Source organism: Nanorana parkeri, unplaced genomic scaffold (genome assembly GCF_000935625.1).
Source record: "Nanorana parkeri isolate BGI_ZX_2015 unplaced genomic scaffold, ASM93562v1 scaffold523, whole genome shotgun sequence".
NCBI lineage: Eukaryota > Metazoa > Chordata > Amphibia > Anura > Dicroglossidae > Nanorana > Nanorana parkeri.
The window spans coordinates 884,010-902,949 of NW_017306791.1; the positions used below are offsets into that span (position 1 = coordinate 884,010).

General features: G+C 43.2%; 1 protein-coding gene across 1 annotated transcript in view; it reads left to right on the plus strand.

The window, feature by feature from the left end:
- Positions 1-9,569, plus strand: part of TBC1D14 (TBC1 domain family member 14) — a 103,020-nt gene extending 93,451 nt beyond the window's left edge. The window contains 2 exon segments of the mRNA XM_018561433.1: positions 6,572-6,830; positions 9,069-9,569. Of these exon segments, the coding sequence (XP_018416935.1) occupies positions 6,572-6,830; positions 9,069-9,134 (325 nt within the window). The 3' untranslated portion in view covers positions 9,135-9,569.
- Positions 9,570-18,940: the final 9,371 nt, after the last annotated feature.

Consider the following 18,940-nt stretch of genomic DNA (forward strand, 5'->3'; position numbering starts at 1 on the left):
GGGGGGGGGGATGACACCTAAATTATTTCCTTCCCCCTGTGTCTGCCTGTGGGTCTCAAACCTCTGATTCTAGATCAATAGTTACACACTGATAAAATGCATATAAGGCGGCTGTTTTGTCTGCCAGAGCGCTTGTACTTCCGTGCTTCCATTCCTAAGATTTACACAGCTCTGCCACATAGCACAGCCTTGTCTGGCAGGGAAGAAATCTTACTTTTCTTTGCTGTAGTTTAGTAACACAGCACTTGTCCTTCACCAGCGCCCCCCCTCCTCCTTTGTGACTAGACAGATAATAAATAGCAGCAGACTGATGAGTTCATACTCTCTCCTCGGGCATATTCTCCTTTTTCCACCCTGAGCTCTGCTGTACAGGAGATTGCAACCTTGAAACCAAAATTGGCTGCAGTCACTGTTTATCTTTGTTTTTTTAGGACCAGCTCCTTCTACAGGCTCCTTGATTTTAAAAAATGGCTTTTGTTGAAAGAGGTGCACCAACATGGCCTCACACTACTCGAATGTTGCCCAAGTCAGCAGGACTTAGCTGAAATATGCCTAGTGTGTGGCTAGCTTAAAGTGACCCTAAACTCAGGCATTAAACCTTAAAAATGCATTCATGTACCTTTTAACTATTAACAAAAATGTATCTTATTTGTGTATCACTCACCTGTAGATCCTCAAATCATCTCTGAATTGGTGCTGACACTGTCCTTCCTTCTGGAGGGTGGCTACTTTTCTTCCCCATGGTCCCTGTGTGTGTTGTAAAGTAGTCACCGCTCCAAGCTCGCTCCTGTGATGGACTACACTCTCCATACAAATTAGTATGGAGATTGTAAACGTGAAGATTGTAGTCCAGTAATTAAAAAAACGTACGATCTGCCCATGTTGGACAAGCAAATCGTACTTGCGATCATCGATCGACTTCCGATCACTGCAAACGGGCAGTGTGCGCGTGCGCACACTGGCCCGTTCGGCAGTTGTCGAACAAGCAGGCCACTAACCCGCCGAGAATCTAACGATTCCCGGCGGGTTTTCCAGCCTGCTTGTTCGACGGAAGACGTGCGACCGTACAGTAGAAACGGTCGCACCCCTTCCATACACTTTGCGATTATCGTACAGTGCATGGGCACCTTCAAGGATCTGCTAGCAAGCGGTGAGCTTTATCACTAAGTGACACTTGATTGAAGCTGTTAATAGGACAGGCAGCACTCTGCATTGTTTTTGTCTCACTATTCTGTTGCATTCACTGTTGTGACCCATTTCATAGTATACACATAATATAGCTGCGTAGGGGGGGACAGTATAGAGTTGTGAATATGATCTATATAGTGTGTGGAATGGATAGATTTGACATTTAGATTTGTATTTAACTACAGCTGAAAGTTGCTTTAAAAGCTTCAACAAAGCTGCCTGGAAATTGCTGAAAGATTTGCAAATGCTTTGTTGTTCCTGGATGTACACACTGCTTTTAAAGTGGAAGTAAAGCGCCAACAAAATAAAAATAATAAAAGGATCCATCAGGGGCTTTCAGCCATAATGAGTTTGTCTGCACAGCATATTATTAGCACATGATGACAGACTTACCGCACAAGGCGATCCCCTCTAATGCTTTGATTATTATTATACAGGATTTATATAGCGCCAACAGTCTGCGCAGCGCTTTACAATATAAGGAAGACATTACAATTTATTTATTTTTTTCTCACATACACATGATTGATTAGCTCACTGTTTCTGACATCATCATAACATATTATTGAAATATAAGGACAGTACACAGAGAAACAGATACGTAATCTCCACTTAACAATTGATGATAGATAAGGGGGAGGGGGGGAGGGAGGGAGAAGGAAGGAGGTAGTGATTAGCATTATAATCTTATTTTTCACATCACCGGTAGTTATCTAGACAAATAATATGGATACAATTAGGCACATTTAACAGTACTCCATATAAAGACACATATTATCACACTTTGAGCATCAATAGATGTACACTTTCTCACTATGATATATTATGTGCGATGTATAGTACTTTAGGTTCACATAGTAGTAATTAATAGAAGGTACTAAACCGCTCCCTAAGCTGAAGAACTCAAATTGTAAAGATAAGAATAACACTAAAGAAATTAAATGCAATAGATAGTTAATATAAAAATTAAGTGAAAAAAATAGACAAGTCCCCAAAAAAGGGTATAAAATTCATTTCAGTACAGCGCTGCATGACGGAATAAATGTCAGTCAAAGTACCGCAGCGCTGAATACTGAAAAATGGCCTGGATGGGAAGGGGGTTTAACACCGCGGATGTCAACTGGTTAAAGGGAAAATGGGAAGAGTGGCACTATGCAGATATAGTCTGGGTTATGACTAAGTAGGTAAAACATGGAGGCTAGAAGGGATTAATTTTATGTTATGTATTTGACTTAATGTTAATTGTTAGTTAATTATGTAATTGTTAGTTAATTATGTAATTGTATGAAATATGGAGGATTGTGAAAATTAATAAATATATTTATAACAATTCAAGGCAAGATGGTAAGGAGGGCCCTGCCCCTGAGGGCTTACTATCTAAAAGGGAGGGGCAAGTGATACATGAAGAGGTAGCTGTGTGGGGATGAATTGTATGAATGTAAATAAATTGTATAGGCTTCCCTGAAGAGATGAGTCTTAAGGGATCGCCTAAAGGCAGTCAGAGTGGGAAATAGACAGGTTGGGGTAAAGAGTTCCATAGGATGGGAGAGACTCGAGAAGTCCTGGAGGCGAGCATGGGAGGAGTTGATGAGGGAGCTGGAAAGCAGAAGGTCTTGGGAGGAGCGGAGGGGACAGTTAGGGTGATACTCATGACAGCGATCCTTTCCATCACCAGCACTTCCAACTTCTTCCAGCCTTCCTTCCGGGTTCGGAGTCTTCTGCCTCTTGACTGGCTAGGCACGAATGGCGTAACTCCCACGCATGGGAGTTATTTACTCCTGACACAGAATCAGTGTACATAAACAGAAACAAAGTCTTATAGGCAGGTCGGAGCATCTGTAGAGCCCCAAACAAGATACTATGAGAGTCCAAACATGTTTAACTACCTCCCGGCCAGCCGCTGTGTATACACGGCCTGCCGGGAGCTTCTTGGATGTAACTGGGCGTGTATACACGTCCTGTTACATCCGCCCGCGAGCGGGAAATCCCCGCTATTTGAAAAGAAGAAAAATGGCCTGGATGGGAAGGGGATCTAAACACCTGGTCTTCAAGTGGTTAATAATAGAATGGCTTCATAAATGAGAACACAGAACATCCAACACATTTCGGGAGCTTAAAGACCTCCCGCTTCTTCTGGGCTTAAACATGCTGGGTAGTATTCTGGACTCGACACTGGTCCGAGGTACCATTGATTAGTGATTTGCTGTGTAGAGACCAGACGAAACCAGTGCATCAGCATCTCTGACATACACAGTCTCTTCTGTCTGTCTGCACTTTTGGTAAATCAGACTTGACTTCCACTTTATACAAGCTGAAGGAAATGTGAACGAGGCCTTACATCATCCTTAATGCTCTATTGCTGTGTAGGGGAATGCATGCGTTTGTGTATAAATATTCCTATTTCCCTCTCACACTTGCAGAGCTGTATCATAGAATATGATGTTCTCACTGACTGATCATATTTGTAACTTCAGGGGGCTGCCTCTTATCAAAATCAATAGAGTGGGGCAAAATGCAGAAGGGAAAGCTGATGAATCAGGAATGTCACACTGTGCTGCAATGGGGCTGGACTGACACCTGCTGATCAATGGCAGCATTTCAGATTAACCATGTTGGAGGCTGACAACCTAAAGTGTATTTACATTTTTGCAGTCAGATTTGAGAAAACCCCTGTGTATGTATGTTAGGTGTTCCCATTCACACAGCATACCGAAATGTCAACAAATATAGATTTCGTACTTTTTAGATGTTTTGTGGCAGCAGGCAACATGGCTGATTCCAGGTTTTTCTGAGCACCTTCACAGTGATCTGTCCTTATAGAAAGACATAGGACTGCAATTTGAGGATTGTTTTTCTCTGGTTAACATACAATGGGGAAGACAGATTTGTAATCCTTTAACCCCTCACAGCCCCTCCTAACATTACAAAGTAGGAAGACTTTTTACCTTAAGAAGCCCTAACCCATGTAAAAGCAATTTAAACTGCAAGCAGCCTTTTTAAATATTTTTGTTTAGCTTATGCTATGTGAATGGGAACACTTGACAATTATAAAATAGGTGTTATCCCAATTTAAAGCTTAAACTGCTTTCCTGGTTACATGCCAAATGCCTTGGGTAACACTCGCATGTAAAGCTGAGGCTCCATGATTGAAAGTATCGCAATCCATTGAATGAAAGGGATGGGGCGGGGACAGTCAGGCTGGGGAGCCAAGAGGTACATGATGCTGGACATCCTGTGGCCAGGAAATGAGATGGGCTCTATCTGACTTGCTGCAGCTTCTAATGCACATTGTGAGAAGTGTGCAATGAAATCAAAGTGAAGCAATTTTAGTCCAGGAGAGGAGCCGCTACAACTGTGCAAGAATGAAGGGAAGGCCGGAGGTCAGATATAAGACTGAAGGGAAGGCCGGAGGTCAGATACAAGACTGAAGGGAAGGCCGGAGGTCAGATACAAGACTGAAGGGAAGGCCGGAGGTCAGATACAAGACTGAAGGGAAGGCCGGAGGTCAGATACAAGACTGAAGGGAAGGTCGGAGGTCAGTTTTAATTCCTCTGACCTTTCTAAATCCTAGCAGCCAGCACCTCCACCCTTGTTCTCAATGAATGCTTCTTTAAATAGAACCCGTATACATTCTATATGAGCATTGCCAGCTGGCACTTGTAGTCTTATTCATACCTAAATAAGAGACAAAAATCAACTGATTTGTATACTGTATATCTCTGCTGTGTATACTGTATATCTCTGCTGTGTATACTGTATATCTCTGCTGTGTATACTGTATATCTCTGCTGTGTATACTGTATATCTCTGCTGTGTATACTGTATATCTCTGCTGTGTATACTGTATATCTGCACACTATAAAACAATGTCTGACGCACACACATGGGCATATTATAATACAGCAATAAAGAAAAAAAATGATGCGTCACAAGTTAATATATATAGTAGGGATGCACTGATACCAAGTACCGTACAAGTACATGTACCGATACTTTTGAGCTCCAAGACTAGACTAGAGAAAGATTAAAAAATTAGGAGGCCGCTGTCATTTGTAAGGAGCAAACGGAGCTCCTGGGATTTCTACAGCTCTGTTTTATGTATGATTTTGTTTTTATAAATATATATATGAGATGCACTGATACATTTTTGTTTATTGTCATGTGACAGTTTTTCTAAAACAATACGGACTAATGATTTCAGGACAGTGGGGGAGCACCGGAGCCCACACACACACCGACACACACTGTCCTAGCAACATCCCAAGCCGAAATATGACATGCAAAGAGTAGAACTAGTTGGCCAATCCAATGTTTCTAAACGTTTTTTGTTTTTTTTTAAATTCATGTCACTCTGTAAAAGCAAAATGCTAAATCTCGAGGCGCCTCATTCTAATATGAAAATGTAAAAAAAAAAAAACTGTGATTCCCTCAAAATCTATACCAGAACCTTATCCTTGATAGGGGTCTGGTATGGATTCCTATCCGTGTCCCTTTCCGTGCAAGGGTTAAAGGAGGACTATGGGGTCAGGGCTTTTTCCCCATAGTTCTCCTAAGGGTCACGGGGGGGACACAAACTAGCGTTCTCCCATTACCCTAAGCTCAGTATATAGCAAGCAGTATACTGAGACTGCCGCAGCCGGGACGGATCCCGACATTGATGTTGAGATCCGCCCAGCTGCATGATTGACAGCTGGCTCTGCCTATTTAGAGGCAGAGCCAGCTGTGTCTGTTCCGCCAGTCCGCGCTGGAGGATCGGACAGGGGAGCGGGGGAATCCCTGCAGGGAGCCGTGAGTGACAGTCACGGCTCTCTGCAGGGATAGATCGAGAAGTGAGCGAGCGACTGTGTGTGTTCGCTCATATCCCGATCTATAGAGCCGACCTGTGACAGTTTCATTGTCACAGGTCGGCTCAGATTATGAGGCTGAGTGAAAATCACTTGCTTCATTTGCACATTTTGTCCAGGAGGCTTAAATAAAGCTGTATTACTGACCTGATCCTCAGCCCCACAGCAGTCCGCACTCACCTCTCCCCCTCCTATCCGGCTATGGAATGTCCCTTGGCATCCTTGTGTCTAATACAGGTCACTGGACCTGCATTTGAGGTGATGACGTCAGCGGTCCGTAAACCACCAGAGCCAAGAGGCTGCAGGGACCGGTTTACTGGCCCAGCGGGACCAAGGATCAGGTGAGTAAATCTGCTTTATTTTAATATCCAAAAAGAGCACTTAACCCTTGCAGTGCATGGGTAACCCCCACTGCAAGGGAACGTTTTTAGTTTGTCCCCGAGTTCTTCTTTAGACTCTAGAAGCGTTTTTCTTTTCCTCAGCATTATGGTCAGACTTGTAGGCAGTGTTTCTGACATAAACACCATTCTGTCTTGCAGGATTTTTACACTGTACAGCAAGTCTCTACCACTGGATTTGGCGTGCCGAGTGTGGGATGTTTTCTGCCGGGACGGGGAGGAGTTCCTGTTCAGGACTGCATTGGGAATACTAAGACTATTTGAAGACATTTTGACAAGAATGGACTTCATCCACATTGCCCAATTTCTAACCAAACTCCCAGAGGACTTGATAGGCGATGACGTGTTCTCCTCCATCGCTTCAATCCAGATGCAGAGCCGCAATAAGAAATGGTCACAGGTAATGCGTGTGTGTGTGTGTGTGTGTGTGTGTGTGTGTCATTGATTTCTTGCCATAGGCATTGTTGACCATGTATATGAGGAGTACAGATTGGGGTCATCCTGTGCTGCGTCTGTAGGAAGCGACCTTTGTTTTGGGTGCAGTCAGTGCTGCAGAATTCACCTGTCAGTGCAAGCTGATTTACTGAATAGGTTTACACATGGAAACATTATATATTAGGAGCCAAAGCAGCTCAGCAGAGTCAGCAGTCCTTCCATGCATCTTTGTTTTGGCTTAGTGACTCAAACTATTGAAGCCAGAGCCAGGCAGCATTTCCAGAAGAAGGTTAGAGATGACAACCTTCTCACGTCTCTAAGGAAAAGTTTATTTTATGGGCAGGAAGGGTTCTTTTGGTCTTCCTCTTACATGTAAAGCTGATCTTCAGGCAAAGGTAAAAGACGCATATTAAAGTGACACTGAACTATGGAGTTAGATCTTAAAAATAGATTCCGGTACCTTAACTATTCATAAAAATGTATCTTATTTGTGTATCACTCGGCTGTAGATCCTCAAATCATCTCTGAATTGGTGCTGACACTGTCCTTCCTTCTGGAGGGTGGCTACTTTTCTTCCCCATGGTCCCTGTGTGTGTTGTAAAGTAGCCACCGCTCCAAGCTCACTCCTGTGATGGACTACAATCTCACGTTTAGTTTACTGATTGGTATTGAGATTGTAGTCCATCACTGGAGGGAGCTTGGAGCAGTGGCTACTTTACAACACACACAGGGACCATGGGGAAGAAAAGTAGTCACCCTCCAGAAGGAAGGACAGTGTCAGCGCCAATTCAGAGATGATTTGAGGATCTACAGCCGAGTGATACACAAATAAGATACATTATTGTTTATAGTTAGGGTACTTGAATGTATTTTAATAATTTAGTTTAAAGTCACTTTAATATCAGCGTCTGTAAATTATTATTATTATACAGGATTTATATAGCGCCAATAGTTTGCACTGCGCTTTACAATATAGGGCAGACATTACAGTCACAATACAATTTAAGACAAGAAGGTAAGGAGGGCCCTGCCCGTGAGGGCTTACAATCTAAATCCCCTATGCAGCAGTACTCAGACTGGCAGAGGGAGAGGCAGGACTGCGAACCAATCAGGTTTGCCTCATGCAAACATATTAGCAAGGAAGGTGCTAATAAGAGGAGAAAGCAGAGTTAGCAGAGACCTAACCACCTGAACCTCTGGCTTCTCTTTCACTGCCTAGCAAACAGGCTGGGGGTAAAGAGAGGACACTGCCAGATGGACAGAAGTACTTTGGTAGGCAAGCAACTCCATTATATGTATTTTATCTGCGTGTTTTGCCTAGAGCTCCTCCTTACACATTGGTGTCTTTACTTGGTTATTTCATCAGAAAGCAAAACTGAATCTCTGCTCCAGTTGATGGCATTATCCTGGAATTCTTGTCCACCCCTGTCACTGAAAACATGCCTGATATAAGACCAGCTCTTTCTGTAAATGGCCAGTTTAAAGTCTGCAGATACCTTCGCTCCAGCAAAGCAATGTCGCCCTGGGAATATCTGTGAACATTCGTTCTGTGCTGATATATGACAAAACAAACATTCTTTAGTTGTTTCTATACACGGCAATCACCATCTGCAAGGAGTTTGCATGTTCTCCCTGTGCTTGCGTGGGTTTCCTCCGGGTACTCCGATTCCCTCCCACACCCCAAAGACATGCTGGAAGGTTAACCAGCTCCTGTCTAAATTGGTTCTGTATGCATGTGAGATAGGTACCTTAGAGTGTAAGCTCCTTGATGGCAGGGGCTGATGTGAACGTGCAAAGTGCTTTGTTAATTGTCGGCGCTCTATAAATACCTGTAATAAATAAGGCAATTCTGGCCACTAGATGGCACCGAGGAGCGCAGAAAACGAATAATTTCCTCAGCTCCTTTAGTGCCATCTAGTGGCCTATATAGTGATATTACATGAAAAAGTTTGAATATTCATTGCAAAGAAAAAAAACGAAAGAACGTTGACTTTGGCATATATTCGTGAAGAAACGTTCACATCTATTCACAGGGAGAACGGCCCTGAAAATGGTTTATAAATAATCCCTTTAGTATGTATCTTCTGTAATAAAATACCTCCCTGCTCACAATGTTTTGTTAAAAGGCCACAGTTTTGCTTTAAGTGATGCATGAGTGTGTTTTATGACGCGGCGTAAATTCTGCTTATGTCTTGTGTTCCAGATTCTGTTGGCGCTGCAGAAAGATAATCGTGAAATGGAGAACAGAAGTCCCGCACTAAAGCACTAAACATAATCTCAGGATGGAGAAGTGTTTCCAGAAATGGGGAGGGTTTTGTTTTCATTGGGAAGAGAACAGAATTCTATTTCAGGACTGTGTCATACACTGGAATTGGCCTTAGCATGTTACTGGTCACCTGCACATGGAAGAGGCAGCTGAACACTGGTTTATATACATGCAGGCTATCTACTAACCAGCTAGGGAACTAGTCACTAGATTCTAGTCAGCTGATAGGCAACTATTGATTTGCAGTGGGCATGACGGGTGCCTGCTGACCAACTATACTCCAGAAAATGTATTCCACGAGCTTTCTAGAAGGACCACGGTTGGCAAATCTTGCCTTGAATCAATACAGCCACACCTCAACATTTCTAGTCATGTAGATGAGCAAATGTGATTATTTCCTCTGTAAAGGACAAATGGGCATAATAAGTTTTTTCACATGGACCATGATTTTTAGTAGGGTAGCTGATACAGGGGCAGTCTGCTCAAAGCTAATATTGTCAGTTTTGGATGGATGTTAATAGACAAATCACTCTGCTGACTTCTTGTATCTCTCAAGCACTTTGGCCCAGGGTTCTGTGTCAGCTCACCTGTCAAAACCTTTACGAGGGACAATTCTTTCATTATTTCACTTCATAAGGAAAGACTGGAACTCCCTTTCTTGAATTCACAGTGTCTGTGGCAAAGACCAGAGCAAGGAACCAGCAGGGGCAGGTGATATCTGTGTTGGCTTTAGGTGGACTGGCCCTTTTAAATGTAGCTTTTATTATGACAAAAGCGTTTTGTGATAATCAACCATTTCTATAAGGGATTACTTAGACCCGTGGGAGAAGTGCCCCCAACCAGAGGTTACACTGTGCTTTCTTGATCTGGGTCATTGATGGCGAACCTGTCATGTGACTGTCCAAGACCTACTATTAAGCCAAAGGTTTCGCACTTGTTGACATAAAAGAAAGTAATTGAATGGTCTGTTCATCAGATCTACGAATGTGGTAAAGTTATATCATCCTTAATCTGAATGATTATTGGTTTAATGTCCATGGGCAGGGACGCCATGACTATGACTTACCATTGGATAGAACAGTAGAGCAACTGCTCCATTTCATCTTTTATTGTGCGTTGGCACATTGTACCACATGCTGGCTTTTTGTATCTGCCAGGAACTCCATTGCTGAGGGTCCACCATCAAGTTATCCTTTTCCTCTTGACTGCCTTTATTCTACAAAACCAACTATTAATGTCACAAGAGCGTGACATAATGTAAAGTATACAAATATACGGTTCCTGTAACTTCAGGTGATTCACACCTTCATTCTGGTGTTGAGGAACATAAACCACTATGGGGAAACCTCACCATTGGAGTCTCCTGGAACTATACAAGAGATTAAGCCCTCTGGTGAACCTTATTTAGGTTGCCATTTTGGTTTAACTATGCGCTCCAAGAGAGGTAACTGCAGCCAGCATGTGCTTCCCTTTGCTGCTTTATGGAATCAGGAATAGATGGGAAATCTTCCAAAGGCGACACTGGTTTTGGTAACCTGTTGACCACCAGGGATTTCCCTCACTTTGGATGGATTTCCTCATGTTTCTTGTTGTGGTTATCGGACAGGGGTTATAACCCTCCCTTACTATATCCAAAAGTAAAAAAAAAGTTTTGGCTTCAGTTCTACTGTAATCTGGCCTTTGGGATTCTCCACTTTCAGAAGGTGCTTCTTTGTTCCAATAGGAGTGCCTGAGGCCTCAGCGTCTTTGCTATTTGCTGCGAGCGCTGCGTTGGCTTTCTCTTAGCAAGCTGGAAGGACTAACCGGCCATAACAGTGTCACAGAAAGCAGGTGACTGCGCCGCGAAGGGTGAACAAAAAGCCGGCGCTATGGAGAAATGTCCCCTTAGTAAGGCACTTATTTGAATGATACAAAATCAGCAGCAGTTTTCCTTGTTTCAGATAATATCTGTGAGAGATAAAACCTGGGAGAAGAGACATTTGTTTATTTATTACAAAATGAAAGCAGTCATTTCCTATTTCTCCATGGGCACTTACCAAAGATAAATGCACGTCTATGGTGTTAAATGTTTCATGTCATGGCAGCTGTGCTGGGAAAACTCGATGTCTGAACCAATGCTGAATGTCCTGATTGGGTTTAGTTCACGATTGTCACTTCCTGTCTGTGTAGATTTGGCAGAATGGGTCTGTCTGTCTGTCTGTCTGTCAGACTCTCGCACCAAAACACTTTTACAGTAAAATACTTGGCAGTCACAACAGTCTCTCGTCCGCTGATGAGGTGTCTGGGCTCTGCAGGTTTTCTAGATAATATTATCTCTCACACTGGAATTCGGATGGCATCTGTACGCAGGGCATTATGGGCTCCAGTCCAGTGTCTGCCTACATGAGTGTACTAAATCCGGCACCACACTTTTATAAAGCAGCATCTATTTTTAAAGTGAATTACTGGGGCATACCAGCAACTAAAGGCAGAACGCAGACACGTTAAGTCAAGTTAGGCAACCTTGGCCTACAGATAACATCATGTCTCTGCCTCTGGGATTCCTATCTCTGTCAGAGTCTTGCAATGACTTAACAAATGAACTTGTAGTTCCACAGAAGCTGGAGTGCTCAGGTTGCCTACCCCTACATTAAAGCTATAGGCATATGGACATATTTTGCCTTACCTTTCTTCTGTCATGACTTTGGCAACCGGCAAAGGGATGGAAATGTAGTGTACAGTAGTATAAAACAAATATAAACAGTTCTGCAGACAGAGACACATTCCATATCTTGAGTGATGTTGGGCTAAATGAAGAGAAAGGTTAGAGGGAGGAGCCTAAATGCTGCATTTCTTCTTTTCTGCTCCCTTGATATAAGTGAGGACTCTGATTGCGTAGAGCACTAGAGTTCTAAATGAGGGCCCCAGTGTTTCACTTGTTACTTGCCGAACTCATGATATACCAGGTTGGGCTAAGCATGGGCTGTATGCACATAGCTTTAAACAACAACAAAAAAGTTTGTGCAGATGGTCTGGGATTTCATGGGACTGTTGGCTATCACTCAGGAGGCTTTCACCCAAAAATGATCAGACTCTCAGGAAGGGGAAAGATGTGTGTGATCAGCAGAAACGTTTTTCAGCTCTCAACAACCAGTCAGTCTATCCATACCATTCACTTGTAGAAAGTCAGAAGAGAAATGTTATTGGCTTGCATTGGCCAACGCCATTGGACACTCAGTCCATTTTATCCAGTGAATTGCGCTGTGTATGTTGACGTGAACATCTGCAAAGTGTGAAAGAACCCATTTAAAATGAAAAGTACGAGGCTGACATGGGCAGTAACCAGCTGAGGTTTCATTTGTCAGCCTTTCTGTAGATCAATGTTGGTTTGGCTGCTGTATAAATCCGACACTTTGTCATTCTATAAGTACCCATGACCTGCGAGGCTCTTTATTTGACTGTTATACAGGTCTGATGGGTCCTTGGAAAAAAACAAAACCTTGTCCTACTGATGAGATCACAAACTGAACATCAGTAATATGTGAATGGCGCCTGTCACCGGGCCTTGTACTTGTGTGTTTGTCTTTACACTGGATACAATCAGATGCAGTTTTTCTGTTTGCTTTAGAGCCCGAAAGGCAGGCATGGAAATGGGATGCCAATAGCTTCTCTCCACATGCCCACCGAGCGCACCCCAAATGCCAAGGTGGAAAGGGCCTACTGCGCTGAATGCCTCAGTACACATGGGCACTTAGTGAAGAGTTCTCTTTGCACTTTAAGGAACAGCCCCCTGGGCCCCTAACGGGCATTTAGGTAGTGGCCATTACTTCTGTTCAGTGGTTTCTCTTTATGGGCCACAGACAGCGGCATGGGAGTCTTTGCTGTGTCTTCTCTCTAACTAGAATTTAGTGACCAAAAAACTCAGCCACCATTATGTTAATCTAAGCACCTTAAAAACATTTGGTTTGAATTAATAACGTTGTGTGAAGGGTAATGTGATCTCGAACAGCCAATAGAAAAGGAGCTTTTCTACTCTGCATAGCGAGAGTTGGCTGCTTTGGGTTTAAACCACTGAAATCCCCTTTCTTCATGTTATTACTGAACACCAATGGATCAATGCTGGAATATTGGTCATCTATGACTGAATGCTTATGTATGATTAGCTCCACTTGTCACCAAAGTTCATTATACATTTTCCATATAGATCGTTCTTGTCGTGTGTTTTGTTTGTGGGATTTTTTTGTTGTTGTTTGAAACTTTCTATTACGGTACCTAGATTTAATATATTATTTTTCTATGTATGTCATCCTCAGTGCAGGCATTCAGGGCAGAGCAAAGAGAGTGACACAACATGACTATGTAGTCAGAAATACATCAAATACAAGCTATTTATTTGGGGGGTGGGGGGTCATCTTCCTGTAAGGACAGACAGGCACTTACATTTTTTGTTTCCATTATTTTTGTTGTCAGTCAATCTTGGCCTAGCCAAACACCTTTCCATTGCAGGCTGATCTAGAGAAGTCAGTCGATTTCCCCCATCTATGCTACGCAGCGTGGATGAAGGAATCTGCCTGGCTGGGTATTGTATTTAGCAGCCAGCTGTACCTGCGGACATCCGAATATCACAGTGACTGGATCTGGTTGGCTGTTGCACTCGGCTTCTTCAAAACAGGGCCACCAACAGCTGGGATGTCACCCAAATTCCAGCCATGTATGGCCAGCTTTACCCAGAGCATTTTGTGTTTTTGGGACATGGATGGGGAAGTCTTCCCTGCCTCTGTGTTTCCAACTTCACCCAGCTATTGAGCAAGAATCTCTTGATTTTTTTTCTTCTTCCATTTCTCATGCAGAATGTACTTGCAGGGGGATGTCATAGTTGGGGAATTCTGAGAACCACAACAAGCCACCGGATGATGTAACCCATCTGCATCAGCCCCATTGCCTTAACTGAAAACAAACCAGCTTGTTAAGAGTAATACTTCTTGCCAGTCCAGCGGGTGGTGACTCAAATCTTTGCAAAGCTACGCCAATCACTATGCTCCTGCTGCCTGCTGTGGTTCCAAACGCCGGCTGCTAAGTCACCCAAGAAGTGTCCGACCATGAAGAGTCCAGATTATTATTCATTCTTTCTGTGTCAGGGTCACTTTATGTATCCATTTTAAACAGTACCAATGTTGTCCTTTATTGAGCATCAACAGTACTTAGTAAGTGGGGTAGAGTGTAAAGCTGGCCATACATGTTTACACCCGCGGTCTGAAAGAAAACAGCTTGACTCCGCCATCAATGCTAAACAGCATGGATGGAGAAATCTTGCACTGCCCACTTTTGTATTTTAACAGAGAGAGCAGTTTGAATACTTCAATGGTGAGTGAAACTGATAGTCACTGTTCCACCAACAATTTTTTGCTTAGAAAATTATTTCCAACCAAAGTTTCTCAAGCCAGGAGGGGCCAACAGGGCCACCAACAGCTAGAAGTTCTGTGGATTTACAGGAATCTGCTGAAATTTGAGCCGTGTATGGCCAATTTATGTCCAGATGGGGTTTAACAGAATGCGGGCCAGTTGCATCCAGTCCCCAATAAAATGGGGCTTATTGATCTCTGGCCAGTTGGCTCTAATCCCCAATAAGATGGGGCTTATTGATCTCTGGCCAGTTGGCTCTAATCCCCAATAAAATGGGGCTTATTGATCTCTGGCCAGTTGGCTCTAATCCCCAATAAAATGGGGCTTATTGATCTCTGGCCAGTTCACCATCGGTGCATTCTAGTAATCTGTTATTTTATCATGAGGAGCAATCCTCAGTCCATTTGTTACATAGGTTTCCCCTTTGTAGATGGAGTGAGGCAAGCTTTGTTCCCTCCCCAGGAATACAGCATGGAAATCTCTCCATCCATTCTAGCGGAGACAAGTCACTGAAGTCATGAGTCTGATTTATATGCCTACGGAGAATCTACCAGATGGTACAGAAGTGCAGGATTTTCTGTTCCTTTGGAATATATGCATAATTCAGTCTAGTGAGAACAGTGGCTTGCCTAAAAAGCTGAGCTTGACCTGTCTGTTCCAAGCCTAGTTTTGATCCCTAACAGTAAGAATCCCAGGAAGGCTCAGATATATTGAGCAGCATTGCTGGGGGGGGGTTTAGAGTGGACTGCGATGCTCTTTACCTTATTAAGGACCTGAAACTACAGTGATTGTTGTCTAGCTAGCCATGATCTCTGACTCAGTGTAACACGTGTCTTTCTTATACAGTTTCATGCCAGTATATATTTTGTTTACAATTCAGACATTTTAGCTTTTGGCATTTTAACATGAACAATATTTAGTAAAATAGTCTTCTCCGCTTGTCTGGTACTGAATGCCTTTCACTGTCACATGACGACAATAAAACAAGCAAAAATAGGTGACCTAAAACCCATGATCCGTGTCTGTGTAAGATTTGCACCCGTCGGGTCTTTGACAAGTGCTGCATACATTTGTAAGTCCCTTTTCACAATTGTGTTTTTTTTGTTTGTGTTTATTTAGGAAGCAATTCTGTAGTTCACTTCTCCTTTGTGTATATATGTGTATTTCCTTGTGAATAGTGTCAGGGAGGATGGAACCGAATAGCAATGCAATATTCCATTTTGCACATTTTGGGGGAATATATTAAGAAAGGTTCATCACATGGCTGACGTGCTTTTGGATCATAGATCCGGTTCCTCTGGTTAGTATACCAAATCGTTATTTCAAAAACTGGTAAGGATCATTAGTGTCCTACTGGATTCAGGGATCACGTGAGAACACGCTGTGTGTGTGTGTGTGAGGTGGTGTTCTCCATGTTCTAATCTAACAATGTTCATATGATAGCAAACCCTGTACTTAGAGCTAAAAGAAGCAGATGGGAACGAGCTGTGGGGCCCATACTGACCAATCGGCTTCTATGTTTCTAAAGCAGATTAGGAAATGCAAGTTAGTGACACTAAACTCAGTAGATAAATCTTAAAAATCCATTAAATTCCCCTATTAACAAAAATGTATCTTATTTGTGTATCACTCGGCTGTAGATCCTCCAATCATCTCTGAATTAGTGCTGACACTGTCCTTCCTTCTGGAGGGTGACTACTTTTGTTCCCCATGGTCCCTGTGTGTGTTGTAAAGTTGTCACCGCTCCAAGCTCACTCTCGTCATGGACGACAATCTCACGTATAATTAGCTAGTTTGTATTGAGATTGTAGTCCATCACAGAAGTGAGCTTGGAGTGCTGGCTACTTTACAACACCCACAGGGACCATGGACAGGCCCGGCGCTACCGCAAGGCAAGTCAGACGGCCGCCTGAGGGCGGAAAAAACAGGGCATTTTGACAAGTACTTGTATAAAATGCCCCGATGTTTGCGCTATGGTTTTTTTTTCTTCACTTACCTTCGGCACGGGAGAGCAGCAGCGACTCAGCGCTGGTCCGGTGGGAGGAGCTCCAGGTGGGGTCCTAATTTAGCTGGCCGGCGACCGCCTGAGGTGCCAGCGCTAATTCAGAGATGACTGGAGGATCTACAGCCGAGTGATACACAAATAAGATAGTTTTTAGTTAATAGTACCTGAATGCATTTATAAGATTTCACTCCTGAGTTTGGTGTCACTTTAAACGGAGTTACTGAAGCTGTGGGCAATGTTTGCAGTTCTGTCTATGGTGTGGATGTCTTTATGACATTCATTATTGATGGTCAACATTTGTGCTCATCAGAGTTTTTTATCTTTTCTTTTACCATTCCATTGAGAAATTCTCGATCTTCACTCTGCACATGGCTCAAGAGATTGTTTAAGAATGAGCGGGATCATACCGATACAAAGTGCAATGATGTTCAGTGACTGAATTGTTGGAGATTACTGGAGCTTTTTTTTTTCCCCATCAATGGGCTTACTCTGTACAGCAAAACTGCAGCAAGTCAAAGCAACCAATCAGAATTCCCTTTTCACCGTTCACTTTGGTAAACTGAAATCATATTGGTTGTGTTGAGTAACTACATTATCCTTGCTCTTTGCTTTACTGAGTAGGCCTTTAGGAGTCCAAATAATTCTGTACGGTCATAAAGTTCTGCTGAGCTGGTTCTGTACCATTGTATGTAACCATTGAATGCTTCCTGGAGGTTCCATACAGTAACCCTGTGAAATCATTGTACAGAGGCTGCACTTGTATGAGAAGCATAGCAGCCAGATGCAATCATGTTTAAAGTGTACAGTTATCTGTGTAGAATTGCTTCATTTGGGGAAGGTGTTCTAATAAAAATGTACTTTTTTGAAGTGTAAATATGGTTTTAGTAAATAAATTTATGTAAAAGGTATTGCTGTGTGTTTCATCCTTGTCTGCATGTCTTATGGAAGAAAAGGGGTAGGTGCGCCTTAAAGATGGACTTCGGGCAAAACTTTTATTACCCCCACCCCTCGCACTGCAAGGGTTAATTGCTCGATATCATCTACGTGCTAAAATACAGTTATCCTCACCCAATCCTCGAGTGGGTAACCCTTGCAGTGCAGGGGTAGCCTGACTACGAGGGAGGGTAATAAAAGTTTTGCCCAGAGTTCTTTAAAATAGAGAGCGGGTCATAGGACACTTCATCCTCTTCAGCTGCATTTTCATTATAATTTCAGATATATTTTTATTGCTGATGAGCTCAGAGAGTAGGAGGAGTCATGTACATGAACCTGAGATGCTTTTCTTCCCCATACAAATCATTCTGAATACAGAGGCAACTTGAAGCAGCTCGATGCAACTGAAATGCAAATCAAATGAACCCAAAGGGTTGTATTTATAAAGCGGAAATCCAGCGCACTCCATACAGCGCTCTGACCCGATCATCAAAGGGAGCTATGGTGAAATGGTGACCTGAAGCAGCTTGATGCAACTGAAATGCAAATCAAAGGGGTGTATTTATAAAACGTGTGCAGAGCTATATTGGATCCGCATTCCCTTATGGCCACTAGATGGAGCTAAACATGGGAATTTCATATGCTCCTCGGCTCCATCTAGTGCTCATAATGCAGTGTGACTCTCAATCTAAGACCAGAAAAAGAAGCAGCACACCAGAGTTCACCAGCAACAAGGTTTTAATCCACAAGGCAAAAGATATCCAGTCTGCTGAGACTCCCTGTTTGGGGGGGCACCCACTAGAGACCAGTATCTATGATTAAACCCTTAACAGGTGAAGCTCGTTAGTGCGAGTGCCCTCTAGATGGGAAGTCTCGGCAGACTGGATATCTTTTGCTTTGTGGATTAAAAACTTGTTATTGGTGAACTCTGGTGTGCAGCATATTTCTTTGGGCTGGAGCGTGGACGGCTCCCTGCCTGCACCCATGCAGTGCTGGGCGCTGGAGGCTTGGTGTTGCACGGAGCTGTGACATTTCTCTAAAACTAAGAGGTTTGCAGAGCTGTTATCCAAATACACCCCAAAATGTCTTAAAGAATCTCAAACACAGGAGAGCCTACAGCAACTGACGCACTTCTGAGTATGACGTTTGTTTGCGCAGAAATATGCAAGTGCTTTAGCAAGAGGTGCTGCAGGATCCTCCGTCTACGCTAACCTGTGTGGATGGAGGAATCTCCCAATGGGCCAAGCTTCAGTATCTTGCTAGTTGGCCCCGCTGGCTCTCGAAATACATGAATAATCTGATTGGATGCAGGCATGGTTCAGGTGTTTTGAGAGCCGGCTCCGGCTCCGCTGGCTAGCAAGATACTGAAGCTTGGCCCAGTGGGAGATTCCTCCATCCACACAGTTTAGCGTAGACGGAGGAATCTGTTGCACTTTTTCCATCTGACCATAGAAAATCTGCAGATAATCTATAGGGGTATGGCCAGCTT